The 19,735-nt window shown below is 40.3% G+C and overlaps 3 protein-coding genes across 3 annotated transcripts in view; 1 reads left to right on the top strand and 2 right to left on the bottom strand.

Moving 5' to 3' along the window:
- Positions 1 to 1,630: 1,630 nt before the first annotated feature.
- On the top strand, positions 1,631 to 6,211 carry tymp (thymidine phosphorylase). Its single transcript, XM_076111793.1, has 9 exons — positions 1,631 to 1,748; positions 1,818 to 2,020; positions 2,584 to 2,682; positions 3,017 to 3,146; positions 3,568 to 3,686; positions 3,981 to 4,143; positions 4,336 to 4,563; positions 5,587 to 5,727; positions 5,839 to 6,211. Exons 1-9 carry the CDS (start codon positions 1,631 to 1,633, stop codon positions 5,979 to 5,981), a joined length of 1,344 nt encoding a protein of 447 aa, XP_075967908.1. The 3' UTR covers positions 5,982 to 6,211.
- A 275-nt stretch (positions 6,212 to 6,486) lies between these two features.
- Positions 6,487 to 8,444, bottom strand: lsm8 (LSM8 homolog, U6 small nuclear RNA associated). The gene is made up of 4 exons (XM_076111794.1): positions 8,262 to 8,444; positions 7,906 to 7,946; positions 7,261 to 7,388; positions 6,487 to 6,850 (listed from the first exon to the last, which is right to left on the bottom strand). The coding sequence occupies exons 1-4, from the start codon at positions 8,290 to 8,292 to the stop codon at positions 6,760 to 6,762; spliced, it is 291 nt and encodes a 96-aa protein (XP_075967909.1). The 5' UTR covers positions 8,293 to 8,444; the 3' UTR covers positions 6,487 to 6,759.
- Positions 8,445 to 9,153: 709 nt separating this feature from the next.
- The window catches only part of grip1 (glutamate receptor interacting protein 1), a 30,386-nt gene continuing 19,804 nt past the window's right edge, over positions 9,154 to 19,735 (bottom strand). Inside the window, exons 17-26 of the mRNA XM_076111887.1 lie at positions 18,733 to 18,877; positions 18,349 to 18,488; positions 17,890 to 18,093; positions 17,318 to 17,471; positions 16,189 to 16,300; positions 15,587 to 15,619; positions 13,837 to 13,947; positions 13,636 to 13,752; positions 13,413 to 13,559; positions 9,154 to 13,330 (exon numbers count right to left, since the gene is read on the bottom strand). Coding sequence (XP_075968002.1) covers positions 13,031 to 13,330; positions 13,413 to 13,559; positions 13,636 to 13,752; positions 13,837 to 13,947; positions 15,587 to 15,619; positions 16,189 to 16,300; positions 17,318 to 17,471; positions 17,890 to 18,093; positions 18,349 to 18,488; positions 18,733 to 18,877 — 1,463 coding nt within the window. The 3' untranslated portion in view covers positions 9,154 to 13,030. The remainder of the gene's footprint in view (positions 13,331 to 13,412; positions 13,560 to 13,635; positions 13,753 to 13,836; positions 13,948 to 15,586; positions 15,620 to 16,188; positions 16,301 to 17,317; positions 17,472 to 17,889; positions 18,094 to 18,348; positions 18,489 to 18,732; positions 18,878 to 19,735) is intronic.

Raw genomic sequence — 19,735 nt, 5'->3', positions numbered from 1 at the left:
ATATGTATATATATATGTATATATATATATATATATATATATATGTATATATATATATGTATATATACATGTATATATATATATGTATATATATATGTATATATATATATATATGTATATATATATGTATATATATATATACATATATATATATACATATATATATATGTATATATATATATACATATATATATACATATATATATATATATATATGTATATATATATGTATATATATATATGTATATATATATGTATATATATATATGTATATATATATGTATATATATATATATATATATATATATGTATATATATATATGTATATATACATGTATATATATATATGTATATATATATGTATATATATATATATATGTATATATATATGTATATATATATGTATATATATATATATATGTATATATATATGTATATATATATATATATATATATATGTGTGTGTGTGTGTGTGTGTGTGTGTGTATATATATACACAGTGCATGTGCTTTTAAATGCATTGATTCTCTCATACAATGAAATAACGTTTCAGAAGCAATAGAGATAAAAAATAAAAAAAAAGATAAAAAGAGAGTAATAAGATGATCGGCAGGTCTTTCACGAGGAGTTAGATGTTTATAATAAAGAGTTAATGGTGATATTTAAAGTCCTCAGTATCTGTGGGAGGGGGGGGGGGGGGACCTGGTGGGGCTGAGTCCTGGCTGAACAGTCCTGTCTCCTAAAAATGACGTTCCCCCAAAACTAAAATGCATTCTCAGTTACGTTTGACCATAAACGTATTTTCTCCCTGATTACGTTTGTGTTTGACGTATTACAAATACGTTTCTCATCAACATATCTTTGCCATACTCTAGTCTTTATTATTGTTCTGTGATCTGCCTCGCCTCTATCCCCGCCGCCCACAAGTTGTTGCCCCGCGGCCTGTTCCGAGGGCTGACAGACCTGACGATGGGGTGCCTCACGGCGGGGGCGGCTGGAGACCTCGCGTCCGGTGCCAACGGGTGAGCGCCCGCCACTCGGAACCATAAAACCAAGTCCCGGATTTCACCCGGGGAACATTCTGGAGGTATTGTGGCCGGGTGATGTGCCTCGTTGCTGGGGAGGTATGAGCCGAGAGTGGCGGGGTGTTATGGAGGTATATTTTATTTATTTGTGTCCATCTAACCCTAACCATAACTTCCACTAGGTAGCCACGTCCCCACCCAAACCTAACCCTTAAGAGACTCACGGTTACTCCCGGATTTTACATGCGGGCCTTTGTGGAGGTATTGTAGCCTGAGGTGTTCTGAGGTGTTCAGGACCAGAGTATTGTCCGAATACCGCCGGACGAGAGGGAGGAGGGCTGGACTCGACACACGGGTGGCCGTGTGCCGAGTCCAGCTGCTGGCCAGCTGTGTCAATTAAGCGTCAACCTGCGGTTCTGAAGAGTGAAGCCGATGCTTCTCTCTAATGTCCATCTGTGTTCTATATTCGTGCATAAAACCATTTGACTCTCTACACCTTGTATTCTGTCATGTTGGTGTATATAGTTCAATAAAGTTTTAACCTCATGTTCGGATAATCTCGAGGTGATAGATTCATCGACAGGTTGTTGTTCTTCCAGGTCGACATGACGTCCATCCCAGATCTGATCAAGAAGAAGAGAGACGGAGGAGCGCTGAGCGACGAAGAGATCAAAACCTTCATCCACGCCGTCACCAACAGAACGATAGAAGAATGTCAGACAGGTACGAACCGTCTCACTCTCATGTTCACACACTGTGCTGAGGTCGTGATCCACCTTCCTCTCCGCTAAGGGGCCATGCTGATGGCTATCTGGCAGAAGGGGATGGTCCAAGAGGAGATCGAGACCCTGACCAGGGAGATGATGTCATCGGGGGAAGTGATGTCATGGCCGAAGGAGTGGGCGGGGCTGATGGTTGACAAACACTCAACGGGAGGAGTGGGGGATAAAGTCAGTCTGGTGTTAGCGCCGGCGCTAGCTGCCTGTGGCTGCAAGGTACGCCCACCTGTACTCATCACACCTGTACTCATCGCACCCGTACTCATCACACCTGTACTCATCACACCCGTACCCATCACACCCGTACCCATCACACCCGTACTCATCACACCTGTACTCATCACACCCGTACCCATCACACCCGTACTCATCACACCTGTACTCATCACACCCGTACCCATCACACCCGTACTCATCACACCCGTACCCATCACACCCGTACTCATCACACCTGTACTCATCACACCCGTACCCATCACACCCGTACCCATCACACCCGTACTCATCACACCTGTACTCATCACACCCGTACTCATCACACCCGTACCCATCACACCCGTACTCATCGCACCCGTACTCATCACACCTGTACTCATCACACCCGTACTCATCCCACCCGTACTCATCACACCTGTACTCATCACACCTCACACCTGTACTCATCACACCCGTACTCATCGCACCCGTACTCATCACACCCGTACTCATCACACCTGTACTCATCACACCTCACACCTGTACTCATCGCACCCGTACTCATCTGTGTGTGTGCTTGTCAGGTGCCGATGATCAGTGGGCGGGGCTTGGCTCACACGGGAGGAACTCTGGATAAACTGGAATCGATTCCGGGATTCAACGTCCACCAATCAGCAGCTCAGGTGCAAGAAACAAACAACGATGAAAGAAAAAACTAATAAGTGTTATTCAAGTATTAGTATCGAAATATACATAAAGTACTCATTATATTATTAACATGTTCTCACTCATACAACGGTTCGTATGATATTTTTACGAAAAGTTACTCATTTTTTGTGCGTTTTCATACGAGAACAAAATGAAATAAAATGACAGAATGATCGTCTGAATCTAAAGATCTTTAGCTGCTCGTCAGTTTTTCATCCTCGGTTCTACGAACACCTTTTACGTCCTCTCCTCTCTCTGCACCTCTGTATTCTACTCATCAATGGTGGTTTAAATGTGCTGACTGTGCAGATCCTGGAGATCCTGCGCTCAGTGGGCTGTTGCATTGTGGGCCAGACGGAGACGTTGGTTCCTGCAGACCGAGTCCTGTACGCTCTGCGGGACGTCACCAGCACCGTGGACAGCCTCCCACTGATCGCTGGTACTGAACCGCTATTAGTTATGGAGGACCAAATAAATGACACAATAAATAATATGTATAAAATATTAAAGAAATATAAATAAAAGCCTCGAAATCAAATGAATGTGCAGGTTAATCTAAAAATTAATATATTTGTAGAGCAATACAAAAATCAATAGAATGCATATTTTTATTTGACAAATATTTGTATTTATTTATTAGCATATTTACTTATATCCCAAATTCTTCTATTCTGTTTACATTTATTTCAGTTTTTATTTAATTCTCTATATATTTATGTATTAATATTATAATGTATAATTAATAATTATAATGACAGTTTGAGTCCTTCATAACTACACACGTTACAGTGAAGCACTGCTGAAGCCGTTCTGCTGAGCTGGATATATGAATATGAATATGAACGTGTTGGTGGTTTCAGGCTCCATCGTCTCAAAGAAAGGAGCCGAGTCTCTGAGCGCTCTGGTGCTGGACGTCAAGTTTGGACGAGCGGCTCTTTACAAAGACCTGCACAGCGCTAAAGAACTCGCACAGTTATTAGTACGTTCATTCAATATCAATCATATTGAGATGTATATGTTAATGTTTTGTTAATAATGTAAATGTGTTAGTAATAATAATGTTAAAGTATTAGTAATAATCTTAATGTATTAGTATTAATGTTGAGGTTTGGACTAAACAAACATTGTGAAGGTGTCACTTTTAGCCATTTCTCACTATTTTCACTATTTTAACGAAGCAAACCGATCGATTACTGGAGAAAGTGATCAGCAGATGAATCCATGATGTAATAACTATTACGTATCTGATGATGACGCTGGTGTCTTATCTCAGGTGCGTGTGGGGAACGGGCTGGGCATGCGTACGGGGGCCATCCTCAGCAGGATGGACGCCACGATTGGTGGATGTGTGGGCAACAGTCTGGAGGTGATCGAGTCTCTGGAGACGCTGAAGGGGAAAGGACCCGACGACCTGATGGAGCTGGTCACCACTCTGGGTAACGACATTATTTCTGTTCCCTGAAGTACTCTCGGAAGTCCTGGTTTAGACTTTAAGACATTTATGGTTTGAGTTACTTCCTTATTGTGCTTTATTTGTCGTAAGTGGAAAGTTGTAGTTGGATGAAAAATGATCATTTATGATTAACTAGCTGCCTCACTGAACTGAAGTGTTGTTGCTGTTTCTGCAGGCAGCCTGCTGCTGAAGATGACTGGCTCGGTGTCCGACCTATCAGAGGGCAGAAGGCGGATTTCTGACGCTGTGATTGGTGGAGCTGCTCTGTCCAAGTTCCAGGCCATGATGGAGGCTCAGGGCGTGGCCAATGAGACGGCTCGGTCGCTGTGCTCCGCCCACACAGATTACTACAGCGTCCTGAGGAAGTCTGAGCATCAGATGGAACTGAAGACGCCTGCAGACGGTAAACAAAGAAATACACAAAGAAATACACAAAGAAATACACAAAGAAATACACAAGAAATACATAAGAAATACACAAGAAATACACAAAGAAATACACAAAGAAATACACAAAGAAATACACAAGAAATACACAAAGAAATACACAAAGAAATACACAAGAAATACACAAAGAAATACATAAGAAATACACAAAGAAATACACAAGAAATACACAAGAAATACACAAAGAAATACACAAGAAATACATAAGAAATACACAAGAAATACACAAAGAAATACACAAAGAAATACACAAGAAATACACAAAGAAATACACAAAGAAATACACAAGAAATACACAAAGAAATACATAAGAAATACACAAAGAAATACACAAGAAATACACAAGAAATACACAAAGAAATACACAAGAAATACACAAAGAAATACACAAGAAATACACAAGAAATACACAAAGAAATACACAAAGAAATACACAAAAAATACACAAAACTTTTCCCACACTTCTTTATATATTGAAGAGGAGCTTTTATTCTGAAGGGCACACAGATTGTATGTCGTCAACAGTAGTCTTTTTAATTACTTACTTATATCTTAACTTACTAACATATATTTTTACTTAGGTTACATACATACTTATATCATTAGCTACTTACACTTTTACTAAGTTACGTACTTATGTACTTACCGACTTATATCTTTACTAACACATACTTGTACTTACTTACGTACTTGTATATTTACTTACTTGTGCACATATATATTTACTTGTTTACATTTTTACTCACTTATGTATTTATATATTTACTTACCAGCTATTCTTTATTCATAAAACATATAATAAAAAGTTATGAAGCTTCATCTAGACGTGTTCAATCGTTACATCTTCTATAAATCTTAGTGATAATGAAATAATCCTAAAAACTAGATTATTCAGATGATTAACATTGATCAACATGAACGCAGCTGATGTGAAGCACAGGTTGAGGTTGTTCCTCTCGTCCTGTGGGACGTCCTGCAGGTGTCGTCGTGGATGTCGGAGGTTTGACGTTAGCGGAAGTTCTTCATAAATTGGGGGCGGGACGATCGAAAGCCGGAGGACCTGTCAATCACAGCGTAGGGGCGGAGTTACTGGTGTCACTGGGTCAGAGGGTCAGGAAAGGTGAGAGGTCGACGATGATGATGATGATGAGGATGATGATGAGTTCCAGGATTGTTAAACTCTTGATGGTGTGTATTTGGTGTATTTTGTGTGTATTTTGTGTATTTTCAGGTGACTCCTGGCTGCGGCTCCATTATGAGGATCCGGCTCCGAGTCCAGACCAGATCCATGGACTGCAGAGCGCTCTGACTCTGGGAACACGTGACACCACACAAACACGGACTCTAGTGGAAGAAGTGCTGCTGCCTCAGTGACACCGTTTAATACTTTTATTCATCAAGTTCAAGTCCTGACTTCTAAACTCTACTTCAATAAAAGTGCAACGTATCAGCGAGCGATGTGCTCCTGCAGAATCATGACCCGCTTCAGAATATATATATCATATATTATAATCATTGATGCATTAATGTTGGTGAAGGTTGAGCTGATTTTAATTTAATAAATAACTTTAAAAGCTGCTTGTAGTTCAATCTATAAAGTACATCAATTATTGTTTTTTATATTTTGTATTAAATACCAGAATCTGCAAAGTAAGTACAATACTTGAGTATATATTTGAGTATATGAGCCTCCAGTTCGGCATTTTGCCCGTCACTACACTATACATACTACATTGTGTATATTTTGATACTTCTGTAACTTTATATATAATATAATATATATAATATTTCTACACTGTGGTATTTCTACTGATATTTAAGTGAAGGCCCGAGTACTTCTACCTCCACGGTAAACAAAGAAAGATGTTCTGTCACAATATCAGATTTTAAACTTTATTTAAACAAATCGCAATCTGACAAAAACTCACTCGTAGCATAAAAACGTTATTCTAACAAGTCTAGCAAATCTTTATTTATAAAAAAATACAAACAGAAAAATGTCAGCGCAGGAGTCTGTTAGCGGCAGAAGGTTTACTGAGGGTTCTGGGTAATTTATAGTCTAATTACACATCAGATTTCAGGGGGGGGCTTAGCTGATCCAGATGACTCAGCAAACCTGCATCAGTAAACAGACTCCTGGGGGGGTCAGAGGTCAGTGGGCGACAGAGTTGAGCGGCTCGGCTCTGATGTTTCCTAAATCCAGAGTGGAGTCCGTCTCCTCGTCGATCTCTCCGATCACGGCCCTGAAAACAAACAAACAAACAAACTAAAAGTTACTTTATGAAAACTATTCTACAAACTCAGTACAGACGCAACTATTTCAACCGCTCTAACGCAAATGTAAACCGTCAACAACTCTAAATGTTTTCTGGTTACTTTTTTATTGTCGTCGATAGAGCTTATTTGCATAAAATATACATTTCAAATGATACGGAATTAAATTATGATTAAATCTTGTCATTAGTAGTTTTAATGTATCATATATTAGTGTTATTAAGTTAAACAGCTCAAAACTCATCTCTAATATCTTTAAGTAACAACGTTAATGTATTCAAAATAAAGAGAATGTATTAAAGTAGTGAAGTTTTCTACCGCTGTTCTTTCTGTTATGACAGAATAATAATACGTTGATTATTAGGTGACGGTGACTCACACGTTGTCTCCTCTGACGATGTAGAGTCCCAGCACCACCTGCTCCACGCCCTGACTGGAGCTGAACACCCGCTCGTGGCTCTCATCCAGGATCAGGTTGATGGTTTGATCGAAACCCTTCAGCGTGCCCTTAACACACACACACACATCAAAGTTTACAGCAACACCGACACCACGCTGCTGGAGACCCAGGACGTATTGCTGGACCCGCTGGAGGGAAGGGAGGCACGGGAGAACCAGAACCAGGACTGAGAGGAGCAGACTGTCAGACCTGCTGCAGTAAAATTAGAGGTTTTCTAAAGGGAGTCTGGTGCTCAGAGACACTACCACTTTAGTCCACAGGGGGCGACAAAAACAACACAAGATGAAAGTTCCTTCTAGAAACTGTTCAATGCTTCACTCAACAGTAATGTATGTTTATAATATGTTTATATATATAAATATGCAACATACACATTAATGCAGCAGAAACATCAGATAACACTTTACTGATCAATAAATACTTGTACTTCAAGGGTTTAAATACAGGACGTTTAATTGTAATAGAGTATTTTCACAGTGTGATATCAGTACTTTGACTAAAGTACATGTAGTTAGTTACATTTTACAACTGAACAAAGGTACTTTAACAGGTATTTAAACTCACCACAATCATTCTGCCGTCTGAAGTGACGATGGCCACAGTACCTGAATCACAGAGTTAAAGAAACACTTCTGGACAAAACATTAATTAAATAATAACTGGGAATAATATAATATACATATAATATATATATATGTATAATATGATATGATATAATATATATAATAATAATAATAATAATAAACGTTTACTAACTGCACTGCTAACTATTAAAAATAGAGAAACTGCGTCACTGTACGTTTGATAAACAACTAAAGACAGATCCCTCCTAGCTTGTACGCTAAGCTAACTAGTTTCAATGCATTCATTCAGACGGGAGGTTAGCATGCTAGCATGTTAGCCAGCTACCAGCAGGATACGGTTGATGTAGCTCTCCAGCGCGGTGGACATGTTCGGCTCGGTGGTTATTTATCCAGGAGACACGTCGGTTAACGTTTCCACCGGTTAGCTGGAGATAGAACGGAGGAACAGCGGCGATGCTAACGGAGAAACAGCGACAACACACCGGAGAACAGACCGAACTAATCCACCGCAGAGTCACCGAGCAGGCCGGAAGAGAGAGCGCCGAGCGGGAACGTCACATCCGATTTACAGAAATTAAAGCTTTACTTTAGCTAAATATTACAAAATTATTATAACTTATATTTACATAATTGTTAATGAAGAAATTACAACTAATTGTGCCAATCATGTTTTAACATTCTGAAAGATGAATGCTGTTTTGAATATATTAACAGAATCCGCAAATAAAATAAAATAAATCACTCAATAAATAAATAATTATATAAGTAAATACAAATAACAGAAGATGATACAATGGGAATACTTAAACGTGAAAATAAATTAATAATTATTTTGGTAAAAAATAAATACAGAATTATGTATTTATTTTTGTATTTACGTGCATAATTATTTATTTTCAAATCAACATGTACATTCATTCATGTATTTATTATAATGGCAGCTTTATATGTTCTAATAACCAGGATTTTGTATGTCTAATTTAGTTGTATTGGTGTTGTCTAAATTGCTTTTGATATTATTATTTAACTACTAATTAAGTTTTGAAATTATAAAAATAATATAGAATTCGCTGTTTGTAAACTAAAGTCTCTCTAATGTAGATAATGATTTGTATATAAGTACCAGTATTTTGTTATATTCTAATTGAAATATTTGCATATATGTTGTGTGAAGTGGCTACAAATAATACTTCATCGTGAAACACCATGCTGTAAAATGATGAATAATTAAATGAACCTTTTTATTTAAACAAACAAACATGGAGTCCAACAGGTCTTCATCTTTATTGTTGCTCAGTAGTCGTCCATATAAAGGGGGGTGGAGGAGAGCAGTGGAGCCCGACAGGACAAACACCAGGAACGTCATGCTACCAAAGTATTAAATTTGTACAAAAATACTTTACAACATCCCTGTTCCTTTAAAGAAAATACAGTTTGGTTGGTTGGTGAAGCTACATGGAAACTAATCTGACCCACTATTTCAAATGGCAATGCAATGCATGTGTGTGTGCGTGCATGCGTGTACTGTACGTGTGTGTGTGGGCGGATGTCTTGCTGAGGTGAATCACTAGAGTGCAAATCCCTGCAATGTTATATACACACACTCAAACACACGCACACACACAAGGGCCAAAGCTGGCATAATAAATAAATAAATTACTTTTGTATAAATACATTAAAGAAATGTAGAAATAAAAACGCAGGTCAAATAAATCTGCAGGTTAATTTTAAAATAAAAATATGCACTAAAATAGAAAAATAAATAAAATGTATTCCTTTATTTTAAACAAATTAATTATTTATATTAATTCATTTTCATATATAATTATTTTCGTATTTATTAAAAAAAATGTATTTCCCTATATCTTTTACTTATCGTGTCACTTATTTATTTATTATAAATCAGCTTTAGTCCTCCATACACACACACACACACATGCACAGTGTGTATGGCTTTAGATCTCACATCGAACCGTCTTGAAGCCACGCCCCTCAGCCCTGTGTCTCTTTTTCTATTGGTGGAACAGTTTGTGTCTGCTGAGCACTAAAATGCTAACAGTGCTAAAACCACCTGGCAGAGATACCACCCAGTTACCACTACCAACAGGACTTTAATGTAATGTTAGCCGTAAAATGGTGAATGCTAACCATGTGCTAACTGAACCAGCTAGCTGTGTTAGCCCTAACTGTATAATTGTGGTAGCCCTGTGTTAGCTGTGAGCTAATCAATTATTGGTTATGTTTACCATGTGGTAGCCTTGTTTTAGCTGTGCACGACCCAAATACAGGCTGTTTACCAGATGTTAGCCCTATCTTAGCCTTGTGCTAGGTGTGTGCTAACCAAACACTGGCTTGGTTAGCCAGGTGTTGGCCATGGGTTGGTGTGTGCTAACATCTAGGTATGTTGGCTATATGTCGGCTAGCCTTGCGTTAGTTGTGTGCTAACCATATATTTACCAAATGGTGAAGTTATGTTTGCTAGGTGGTAACCATAGCTAGTATTAGCCTTGTGCTGTGTGTAAACCTTATGCTAGCCCTGTGCTCGGTGTCTGCTAGCCACAAGCTAATTGTATGCTAGCACTCAGGGATGGCGTTATTCTAGCAATCGGTGCCGTGTGAGGGTTCTGATTGGCCAGTTTAAATAGTGAGTTCAGATCGAGGTGAGAGCAGGAAGATGTTGACATCACTCCAAAATAAATACTCACACACACGCAGACACACGTGCACACACTCACACACACACTCACACACAGGAATTTACTGTCACAGGTTTCCTGTTCGATCAGGATTTTTTTTCTCGTGTAACATCGTTGTTTTCGTGGTTATGAGGTGAAGGTTTCGGGGGTTCGATGGTCTCGATGTGAACAGCGACGGGACTGAAGCCTTTTTTTTTTTTTAAGTATCTATTTTACATCTTTTCAGGTTCAGTCGCCATCGAAACAAACAAACAGAGAAAACCGACAACAGTCAATCAAAAAACACACCGATCGATTAGCATAATAGATCACTGGTACTGGGGGGGGGGGGGGGCGGGGTTAGGGAAGTCTGGGTAGGGGCATGCTTGGCTTCTTCCTGGTAGCTGATTGGTTGGCTTGTGTGTCGAGGAGAACCAATCACAGACGGGCAGGGAAGTTTTTTTTTTCTGATTGGTTCCAGCCAATCAGCTGAATCTCTCAGAACTGCCGTCTGTCATCTTGGCTGCCTATTGGTCGAGGGAAGAAGAGTGGGTGGGGGGGGGGGCGGGGCAAAGCCAAGACGAGGACTTGAGGTGGGAGGGGCTTAACTGGCCTTGTGTTTAACACACATAACATACAAACACACACACACACACACACACATACATACACACAGTGTGGCCAGTCCAACAGGTGTAAACAGTAGAAAAAGATTCTTATTGAACTGCTCAGTGTCATCATCATCATTATTATTACTCTTACTGTCTGCAGCTCATTCATGGCACAGAACATAAATCTAAACAGTAAACCCTCTGTCGTATTTCATTAAGGATGCTCCGATCAATATCAGCTGATTACTGGATTTTTGTCTTAAAATTTACTAATAATAACAAAAAAAACATGAAAGTGTTTTCCACCATCAGGGCTAAGTATCCTTACAACTGTGTCGATACTAATGCAAAAACACTTCTACTTTGAAAAGTCGGTTTAAATTTAGTTGAGAAACAGTTATGAGATCTTCCTCAGCAGATTGGGTTTGCCCAGTTGTCAATGTTCAAATTTCCAGCAATTTAAGGACTTTTTTTCCAAGTTTACTCAAAAATATTGCTGATGCTGCTAGCCTGATAGCATTCTATGAGCTAATGGTTCTAACATCGCTGGATTTGTTCAGCACAAGACAATAGAAATATATGTAAGTGCGTCAAACATCTTGGGGCAATTTGGTTTCCTTTGAACATGACAAGGAATAGACCCAGTCTGTTTTGTTTAAACTTCTTCTTCTTCTTTTAATTTCTGGCAGACTAAGCACAGGAAGTGTCCCGTCGCCATCTTGGATTACGTCTGTCGCCATGTTGTTTTTATTGCAACCAGTGAACAGGAAGTGACCATATCTGGACTGAGGAGGAGTGACGTAGAGACGTCGTATACGTCTCTGGTAGCGACCTGTCAATCACCGTGTAGCCCCGCCCTAAAGCATACCCTGCTTTATGGTCTGTTTGACTCTAAATAGACCATAATTTACTTAATTATCTTCAAACTAAACCCAAACGTCTGAGCCAATGAAGGTACTTCTACCCATAACTTGAAGAACCCAAATAAGACTTTGACAGAAATCAATGTTTAAGAACAGAAACCAGTGATCAGTATCAATGACACTAGATATTTTGATCGGAGCATCCCTAGTCTCCTTGGCAACCCGTTTGTCCATCAGCAGGTTCTAGATTCTGGAGTCCCATCAGTCTTTGTGCTGCTGTGGTCCTTGGCCAGTGCAACCAGAAGCCATGGTTCTGATTCTAGTGACACGGAGTAAGATGGACCAGGAGTCCCAGTTCTGGACTCGTAGAGGACAGTGGTCATGGTTCTGGATTTGTACCAAGAAGAACCAAATGTTGAACCAATGTTGGCCGTGGCTTCTGTTGGACCAGTACCCATGATTCTGTCACGACTCAGACCAGAACCAATTTTTGCTGTGGTCTCAGTAGGGCCATGGTTCTGTAACCACTAAGACCAGAGCCCATTAATCTTAAACCAGTATACCCATCGGCTGTGGCTCCGCCTTCAATAGAATCAGTAGCCATGGCTCTGGGCTAGTAGAACCAGTACCCAGTAACCAGTTAGACCAGTAGCTCTGGCTAGGGTTCCAGTAGGATCAGTAGTTATAGTTCTGGTTCCAGTGACACCAGTAGGACCAGTATGCAGAACTGGTTCAAGTGAAAAGGTGAGGTGTTGCTCCGGTCCATCAGTGTGCTTTCAGGCTGCTTTAGCAGTTCAAAGATCAAACTTTAGTGGTCAAAGATCATCCAGAGGGTGTGTGTAGCACCATGGGGGGTTTGGACGGATCTAAACCAGTTTTATTTTAACTTAGTTTTACTGTTCTCCAGTCCAATCTGGTTGGAACCGGTTTAATCCAGTTTCATCCAGTTTTGTCTGCTATACGGATTTATTATTCACCTGACTCATCCCAAACCCCGCCCCCAGCCCGTCTCCCGGTTGGCTCCACTTGATCGGACAGCCGTCCTCTCCCGGGCCAATCGAGAACTCCGAAGGTCCCAGATCGCCACCGATTGGCTGAGGGGAGTGGCCGCTGTTGGTGATGCCGTCGGTGTGGTTGGCCAGCAGCGAGGAGGAGGCGGGGTTTCGGCTGATGACGAGCTCCAGGTGGTTCGGAGACTCGGCGATCAGCGGAACCACGAGGCAGCAGTCGAAGTCCCGGGTCCGGACGTGGTTAATCTGGAAGACATAGAACGTATATGGTTCACGAGTAGCCTCACAGGAGGTGCTAGCGTGGACGCAGATACTCATGTTTTTGTACCTGTAGTATTCGGTCATAGGCCTGGAGGCCACCCTGCTCTGCCGGGCCCCCCGGTCGGATGTTGTTAACGTAGACGCCGCGGTCCAACATACCGTCAGAAACACTGAACCCAAAGTCCTCCAGATCCGAGAGCTTCTCCAGAGTCAGCTGCAAACACACACACTACGTTAGGATAACAGGAAGTAGATTTACATCCGGTCCCTTTGAAGGGTTCATACGTCACCTTGTGGAGTTCCACAGGGTTGTGGTTCAGGATCTCATTGACTTCCTGCCTCATCTTCCTCATGGCAAAGGCCCGGCGCTGGGGGTCAGAGGGCAAGGTGTTGGACCGATTGGACACCTGAGAAAAGGCACAATTAATAATTCACTTTAGAGATAGAACACAGGTGTAACAGTCAAGAGGTCAGAGGTCAGTCCTGGTTACCTGTGGTTTGGAGTTGCTGCGTTCCTGGAAGCTCGCCTGGCGTCCCAGAGTGCTGCGCAGGGGGGTGGGGTCATGGTTCAGACTGAGGCTGGAGCCGGACATGATGGTCGCCTGGAGACAGCCAATCAAAAGCATCCAATCACAGAGAGTCAATTAAAAACATCCAATCACAGAGAGTCAATCACAAACATCCAATCACAGACAGCCAATCAAAAACATCCAATCACAGAGAGTCAATCAAAAACATCCAATCAAAGAGTCAATCAAAAACATCCAATCACAGAGTCAATCACAAACATCCAATCACAGAGAGTCAATCACAAACATCAAATCACAGAGAGTCAATCAAAAACATCCAATCACAGAGTCAATCACAAACATCCAATCACAGAGAGTCAATCACAAACATCCAATCACAGACAGTCAATCAAAAACATTCAATCACAGACAGTCACAAACATCCAATCACAGTCAATCACAAACATCCAATCACAGTCAATCACAAACATCCAATCACAGTCAATCACAAACATCCAATCACAGAGAGTCAATCACAAACATCCAATCACAGAGTCAATCACAAACATCCAATCACAGAGAGTCAATCACAAACATCCAATCACAGAGAGTCAATCACAAACATCCAATCACAGAGTCAATCAAAAACATCCAATCACAGTCAATCAAAAACATCCAATCACAGAGAGTCAATCACAAACATCCAATCACAGAGAGTCAATCACAAACATCCAATCACAGAGTCAATCACAAACATCCAATCACAGAGAGTCAATCACAAACATCCAATCACAGACAGTCAATCAAAAACATCCAATCACAGAGTCAATCACAAACATCCAATCACAGAGAGTCAATCACAAACATCCAATCACAGACAGTCAATCAAAAACATCCAATCACAGAGTCAATCACAAACATCCAATCACAGACAGTCAATCAAAAACATTCAATCAGACAGTCACAAACATCCAATCACAGTCAATCACAAACATCCAATCACAGTCAATCACAAACATCCAATCACAGTCAATCACAAACATCCAATCACAGAGAGTCAATCACAAACATCCAATCACAGAGTCAATCAAAAACATCCAATCACAGAGAGTCAATCACAAACATCCAATCACAGACGAGTTCTACTGTGTTCTACCGACAGGTTCTACTGCTGTTCTTTCTATCAACAGATCTACTGATGGATTCTACGATGGTTTGGTCCGAATCAACACTTTTACTGTTATTACAACTGGCAGGAACTTCTGACCTGATGTTTTAGTATTTAAACATATTTTATTTCGCTCTAATTCTACTTAATAAACGCTCGTCAGCCAATCAGAATCAAGGACTCGTCAGACGCATGCGTGACTTCATGACCGACAAAACAAACTACCCATCAGGCCTTGCACAAGCTCTCGCAGCATGCCTTGCTCAAACTGCCATGCCCGGTGCAACGTGACTCTGCCACGTGATTGGTCAGAAGCCGGCTGATGTCACTGAAATGTTACAATGACATCACCATGGTCTGTGTAGCTTTGCTGCCGGTGGTTAGAGGCACATTAAAAAAACATGTCTGATGTTAGACAACGCTAAAACGAGAGGGGAGGAGAGGAGGAGGAGAAGACAGGAGGAGAGGAGAGGAGAAGAGGAAAGAGGAGAGGACAGGAGGAGAGGAGAGGAGAGGACGGAGAGCAAGGAGGAGTTAGTAGCTGGAGAGGAGGGAGGAGGATACCAGAGTGAGGAGGTGCGCTTCCTTTCCGTCCTCCTGGAAGAGAAGGAGTCATTTCTCTTTTCAGCTCAATAACTCAACATTTACGGCTTCATTGATTAAGTATTAAGTATCTGATAGTAGTATACTGGTAACGTTATATTTGAAGTACAAGAAATGTACTAAAAATGTATTTTAATTTTAATGTATTTTAAGAGTTGATTTAAAGTGACAGCCCTGATGTCAGAAACATCTTTATTTATTGTGACATTCATTTTCATTGATCAGTCGGCCCAAAATGAGTCAGTAGCACCAAGTTCATCTGCAGTGTGTCGAGTCGTCTACGACTTGTATTTAAAGAAGAACGTTGTATTCAGGAACAGTTCATGTACAGCTGCTTTGATTTAGTCAAACATTCATTTGAGAAAAAAAGTGAAAAAAGTGTAAAATTCTCAAAGTAAGATATTGATAAAAGTCTGTTCTGATATAAGACCTCAACACTACTACACAACCAATACTACTACTAGTACTACTAGTACTTCTCCTACTATCATACCACTACTACTACTCTCCTACTATCATACTACTACTACTACTATCATACTACATCTTTCAGTACTACTCACCTCCAGCTCTCGTAGGATGCCACTCTGGCCGCAGGTCTCCAGATCCTCCAGAGCCTGAGACCAGAAGTTCTCCTCCTGGTCCGGTTCTGTTCCATCGTGTCCCACAGTGAACCTGGGGTCACATGTCACAGGTCAGCCAATCAGAGAGAACAACATCATGGTCACATGTCATGTACACATACACACAGAGGAGGCTGGAGAAGAAAAGGTCATGCCGGTGAGACTTGTGAGGGACAACATGTGTCAGGGGTCAAAGGTCACCAGGTCCAGGTGAGTGACAGAGGACTGTGGGGGGGGGGGGGGGGTTAGGGTCACCAGGTGAGTGACATAGGACTGTGGGGGGGTTAGGGTCACCAGGTGAGTGACAGAGGACTGTGGGGGGGGGCAGAGGTCAGAGGTCAGTGAGGTACCTGCTGTCAGTGATTAGACCGCTGGGCAGATTACAGCCTCTGCAGACAGAGACACACTGCTGTTACTGCTGCTGTTAGCTCGCTGCTAGCAACTCCCACTGAGTTGAATAAGGAACGCTAACACGCTAATTGTAAAAGTGGCAATATAATAAATTAATTGCTAAACAATTACATTAATTAAATAATAAAGAAAGAAAATAAATAATAAAAAAACTCAAATATCAAATAAATCTGGTATATTTGAAAAATAAATAAATATGAACAGAAATAGAAAAAAATGAAATAAAATGTATTTATTTTAAACAGATAATTAAAATGTATTTATTTTAAACAGATAAATATAATGTATTTATTTTAAATAAATAAATGTAATGTATTTATTTTAAATAAATAAATATAATGTATTTATTTTAAATAAATAAATATAATGTATTTATTTTTTTGATGAATTGCTTATTTTTTGATGGATTGATTTGCATATTTATTATTCCCCAGTGCAGTATTTTCTGTTAACATTTATATCTGTTGTTGAAATAAATGGAATCATTTCTTGGCTATTATTATTAAAGTAGATATATATATATTTATATATATAATTTATATATATATTGATTTTGTAACCGATACCTTGATTCTTTATTCGAGTCATTCAAACGGATACAAACCTGTTTAAATATATTTACACGTTTCTTCCAGAAATGATAAGTTAACTGTCTCACCCTCCGAGTGGTGGGCGGTCCCAGTCATCGTCGCTCAGGCCCAGATCTGACAGCGGATTGGCTCGCTGGCGAGCGGAGGAAGATGATTGGCTGTTGGTCGTCTTGGCGTTGCGCCACTCGTGGAAACTATACGGAGACGACTGAAATGGCGGCGCTGCACACGGAGAAAATATAATAACATAAAAAGATAATAACATTAATACGATGTTGAGAGGTTCAACTGACAGGTTCTATTTCTGTTCTACTGACAGGTTCTACTGCTGTTCCACTGACAGGTTCTACTGCTGTTCCTCTGACAGGTTCTACTGCTGTTCCACTGACAGGTTCTACTGCTGTTCCTCTGACAGGTTCTACTGCTGTTCCACTGACAGGTTCTACTGCTGTTCCTCTGACAGGTTCTACTGTGTTCCACTGACAGGTTCTACTGTGTTCCACTGACAGGTTCTACTGCTGTTCTTCTGACAGGTTCTACTGTGTTCTCCTGACAGGTTCTACTGTGTTCCACTGACAGGTTCTACTGTGTTCCACTGACAGGTTCTACTGTGTTCTCCTGACTGCTGAGTGCTTCCTACCCGTCGTGGTGAAGCTGCCGTCCATGTTGGACCCGTCCCAGGACTCCACGGCGCTGTCCACAGACGGCAGCGTGCTGAACGCTCGCTGGCTCGACAGCGGCGCCACCATGACGACGGGCTCGTCCACCCCGTCCTGGTGCTCGTGGACAAGCCCCGCCCCCATCCCCAGGCCTGGACCAATCACACAAGTCTTTGGGCTCGACACTAAAGAGAGAGAAAACGTTGTTATTTGTCTCAGCGAAGAACGTCCCGTTTGTTTACATTTTGTACATTATCACCATTAAAAGAATGCCGAATTATCTATTAGTAAGTGCTGTTTGCAATGTATCCATTAATGTACAGTCAACTATCACTGGATACTATGATACTGAAGAAACGTAAAAACGTGAGGATTCTCAGGCATATATATATACATATATCTATATATAGATATATGTATATGTGTGTGTGTGTACGTACAGTCTCCCTGCTTCTTGATCTTCAGTGTGACCGTCTCTCCTGCTTGCTGCAGCAGACTGATGGCTTCACTCAGAGGTTTCCCCTTCAGGCTGCTGCTGTTGATCGCCAGAATACGATCGCCGACATGGATCGCACCGGTCCTTCAACACACACACACACACACACAAGGTGAATAACCCTAAACAAAATTATTTTAAATAATAGCAGTAAATAATAAATAAATAATAAAGTGTTATATTCTTTATTACCAGCAGAGGGCGACATGCTCAACAACAGTGTCGCCAGAATACAGACACTCTATTGCACACTAGCCGTTTCTTTCCCTGAGCAGTACACACCGGAGTGTTGAAGATGGACTCGGTGAATGTAATCAGAGTACGGTACCTCTCGGCCAGCCCTCCTTTGCTCAGCGAGGAGATGATGATGGGGTCGAACGGCTCCTCGGTGCCGGAGATGGTGATTCCCAGCGGGCCTCCGTACCGCTGCAGCTCCACCGTGTAGATGATGTTACCGGACACTTCCTGTTCGTCTGAAACGATCAATAAAGATTCATTCAAAGCCAGGTCGACCGATGAGCAGCTGTGGGCACAAAGAGCATCATGGGAGCAGAGCTGGTGTTAAAGGGTTAATGAAGGAGTGAGGGAGGTCTTAGGGTCCTTAAGGAGGTCCTTGAGATGCCTGATTCATTCCTTGAGTTCATTCTGAGGGTTTGATGAGTTTAATGTGTTTCCAGCTGATAAACAGAACGCTGTTTGTACTAATTCTCTATTAATCTTTCTATGTGTAGCTTTAGAAACACGCTGTTAATTATTAAATGTGTTATTTTTCTAACCTGTGATGCTAGTTATGTATGTTTCTGTTTTTATTATAATGACGTCTATCTGTCTTGTTTATATTGTTGTTGCTTTCATTGTTTATGTTTTTACCATGTAAAGTACCTTTTAAAGCGATATACAATATAAATGTATTATTATATTTCTGAAAAATGTCTCATCACTTAAAATATATATAATATAATATTTTTGTTAATTTAATATTTTTTGATTTTTTCTTTAAAGTCAATATTATTACTAATACATGAAAATGATTAATATTATCAAAATAACTTTTCCCTCTGACACATAGTGGAGTTTATGGAGGACGGAAGCTGCAAAATAAAAAAGTAAAAAAGAAGAATTAATATGCCATTAAATATAACAAAAATAATATAAACATGTAGGAATTAATCAATTGATTAAATGGGAAATAAGATAACATTTCTGTTTTAATTTTCTCAAATATATATATATATTTTTTTTCATTAATTTCAAATAAATAAAAATAAGTAAATAAATAGGGGAATTAATAAAAATCAAGAAGCTAATTAAAACAGAAATATTTATTTATT

This window comes from Anarhichas minor, unplaced genomic scaffold (genome assembly GCF_050575085.1).
Source record: "Anarhichas minor isolate MPS153535 unplaced genomic scaffold, ASM5057508v1 ptg000045l, whole genome shotgun sequence".
Classification (NCBI taxonomy): Eukaryota; Metazoa; Chordata; class Actinopteri; order Perciformes; family Anarhichadidae; genus Anarhichas; species Anarhichas minor.
This window is presented reverse-complemented; position numbering and strand designations above follow the sequence as displayed.

Bases quoted from the DNA above. Each gene is read 5' to 3' on its own strand.
- tymp (XM_076111793.1), top strand. From the start codon at position 1,631: ATGACGTCCATCCCAGATCTGATCAAGAAGAAGAGAGACGGAGGAGCG. The intron at 1,749-1,817 runs GTACGAACCGTC...CTCTCCGCTAAG, and splicing joins GATAGAAGAATGTCAGACAG to GGGCCATGCTGATGGCTATC. The intron at 4,564-5,586 runs GTAAACAAAGAA...GACGTCCTGCAG, and splicing joins ACTGAAGACGCCTGCAGACG to GTGTCGTCGTGGATGTCGGA.
- lsm8 (XM_076111794.1), bottom strand. From the start codon at position 8,292: ATGTCCACCGCGCTGGAGAGCTACATCAACC. The intron at 7,389-7,905 runs GTGAGTTTAAAT...GTGTGTGTTAAG, and splicing joins CAGACGGCAGAATGATTGTG to GGCACGCTGAAGGGTTTCGA. The intron at 6,851-7,260 runs GTGAGTCACCGT...GTTTGTTTTCAG, and splicing joins ATCGTCAGAGGAGACAACGT to GGCCGTGATCGGAGAGATCG.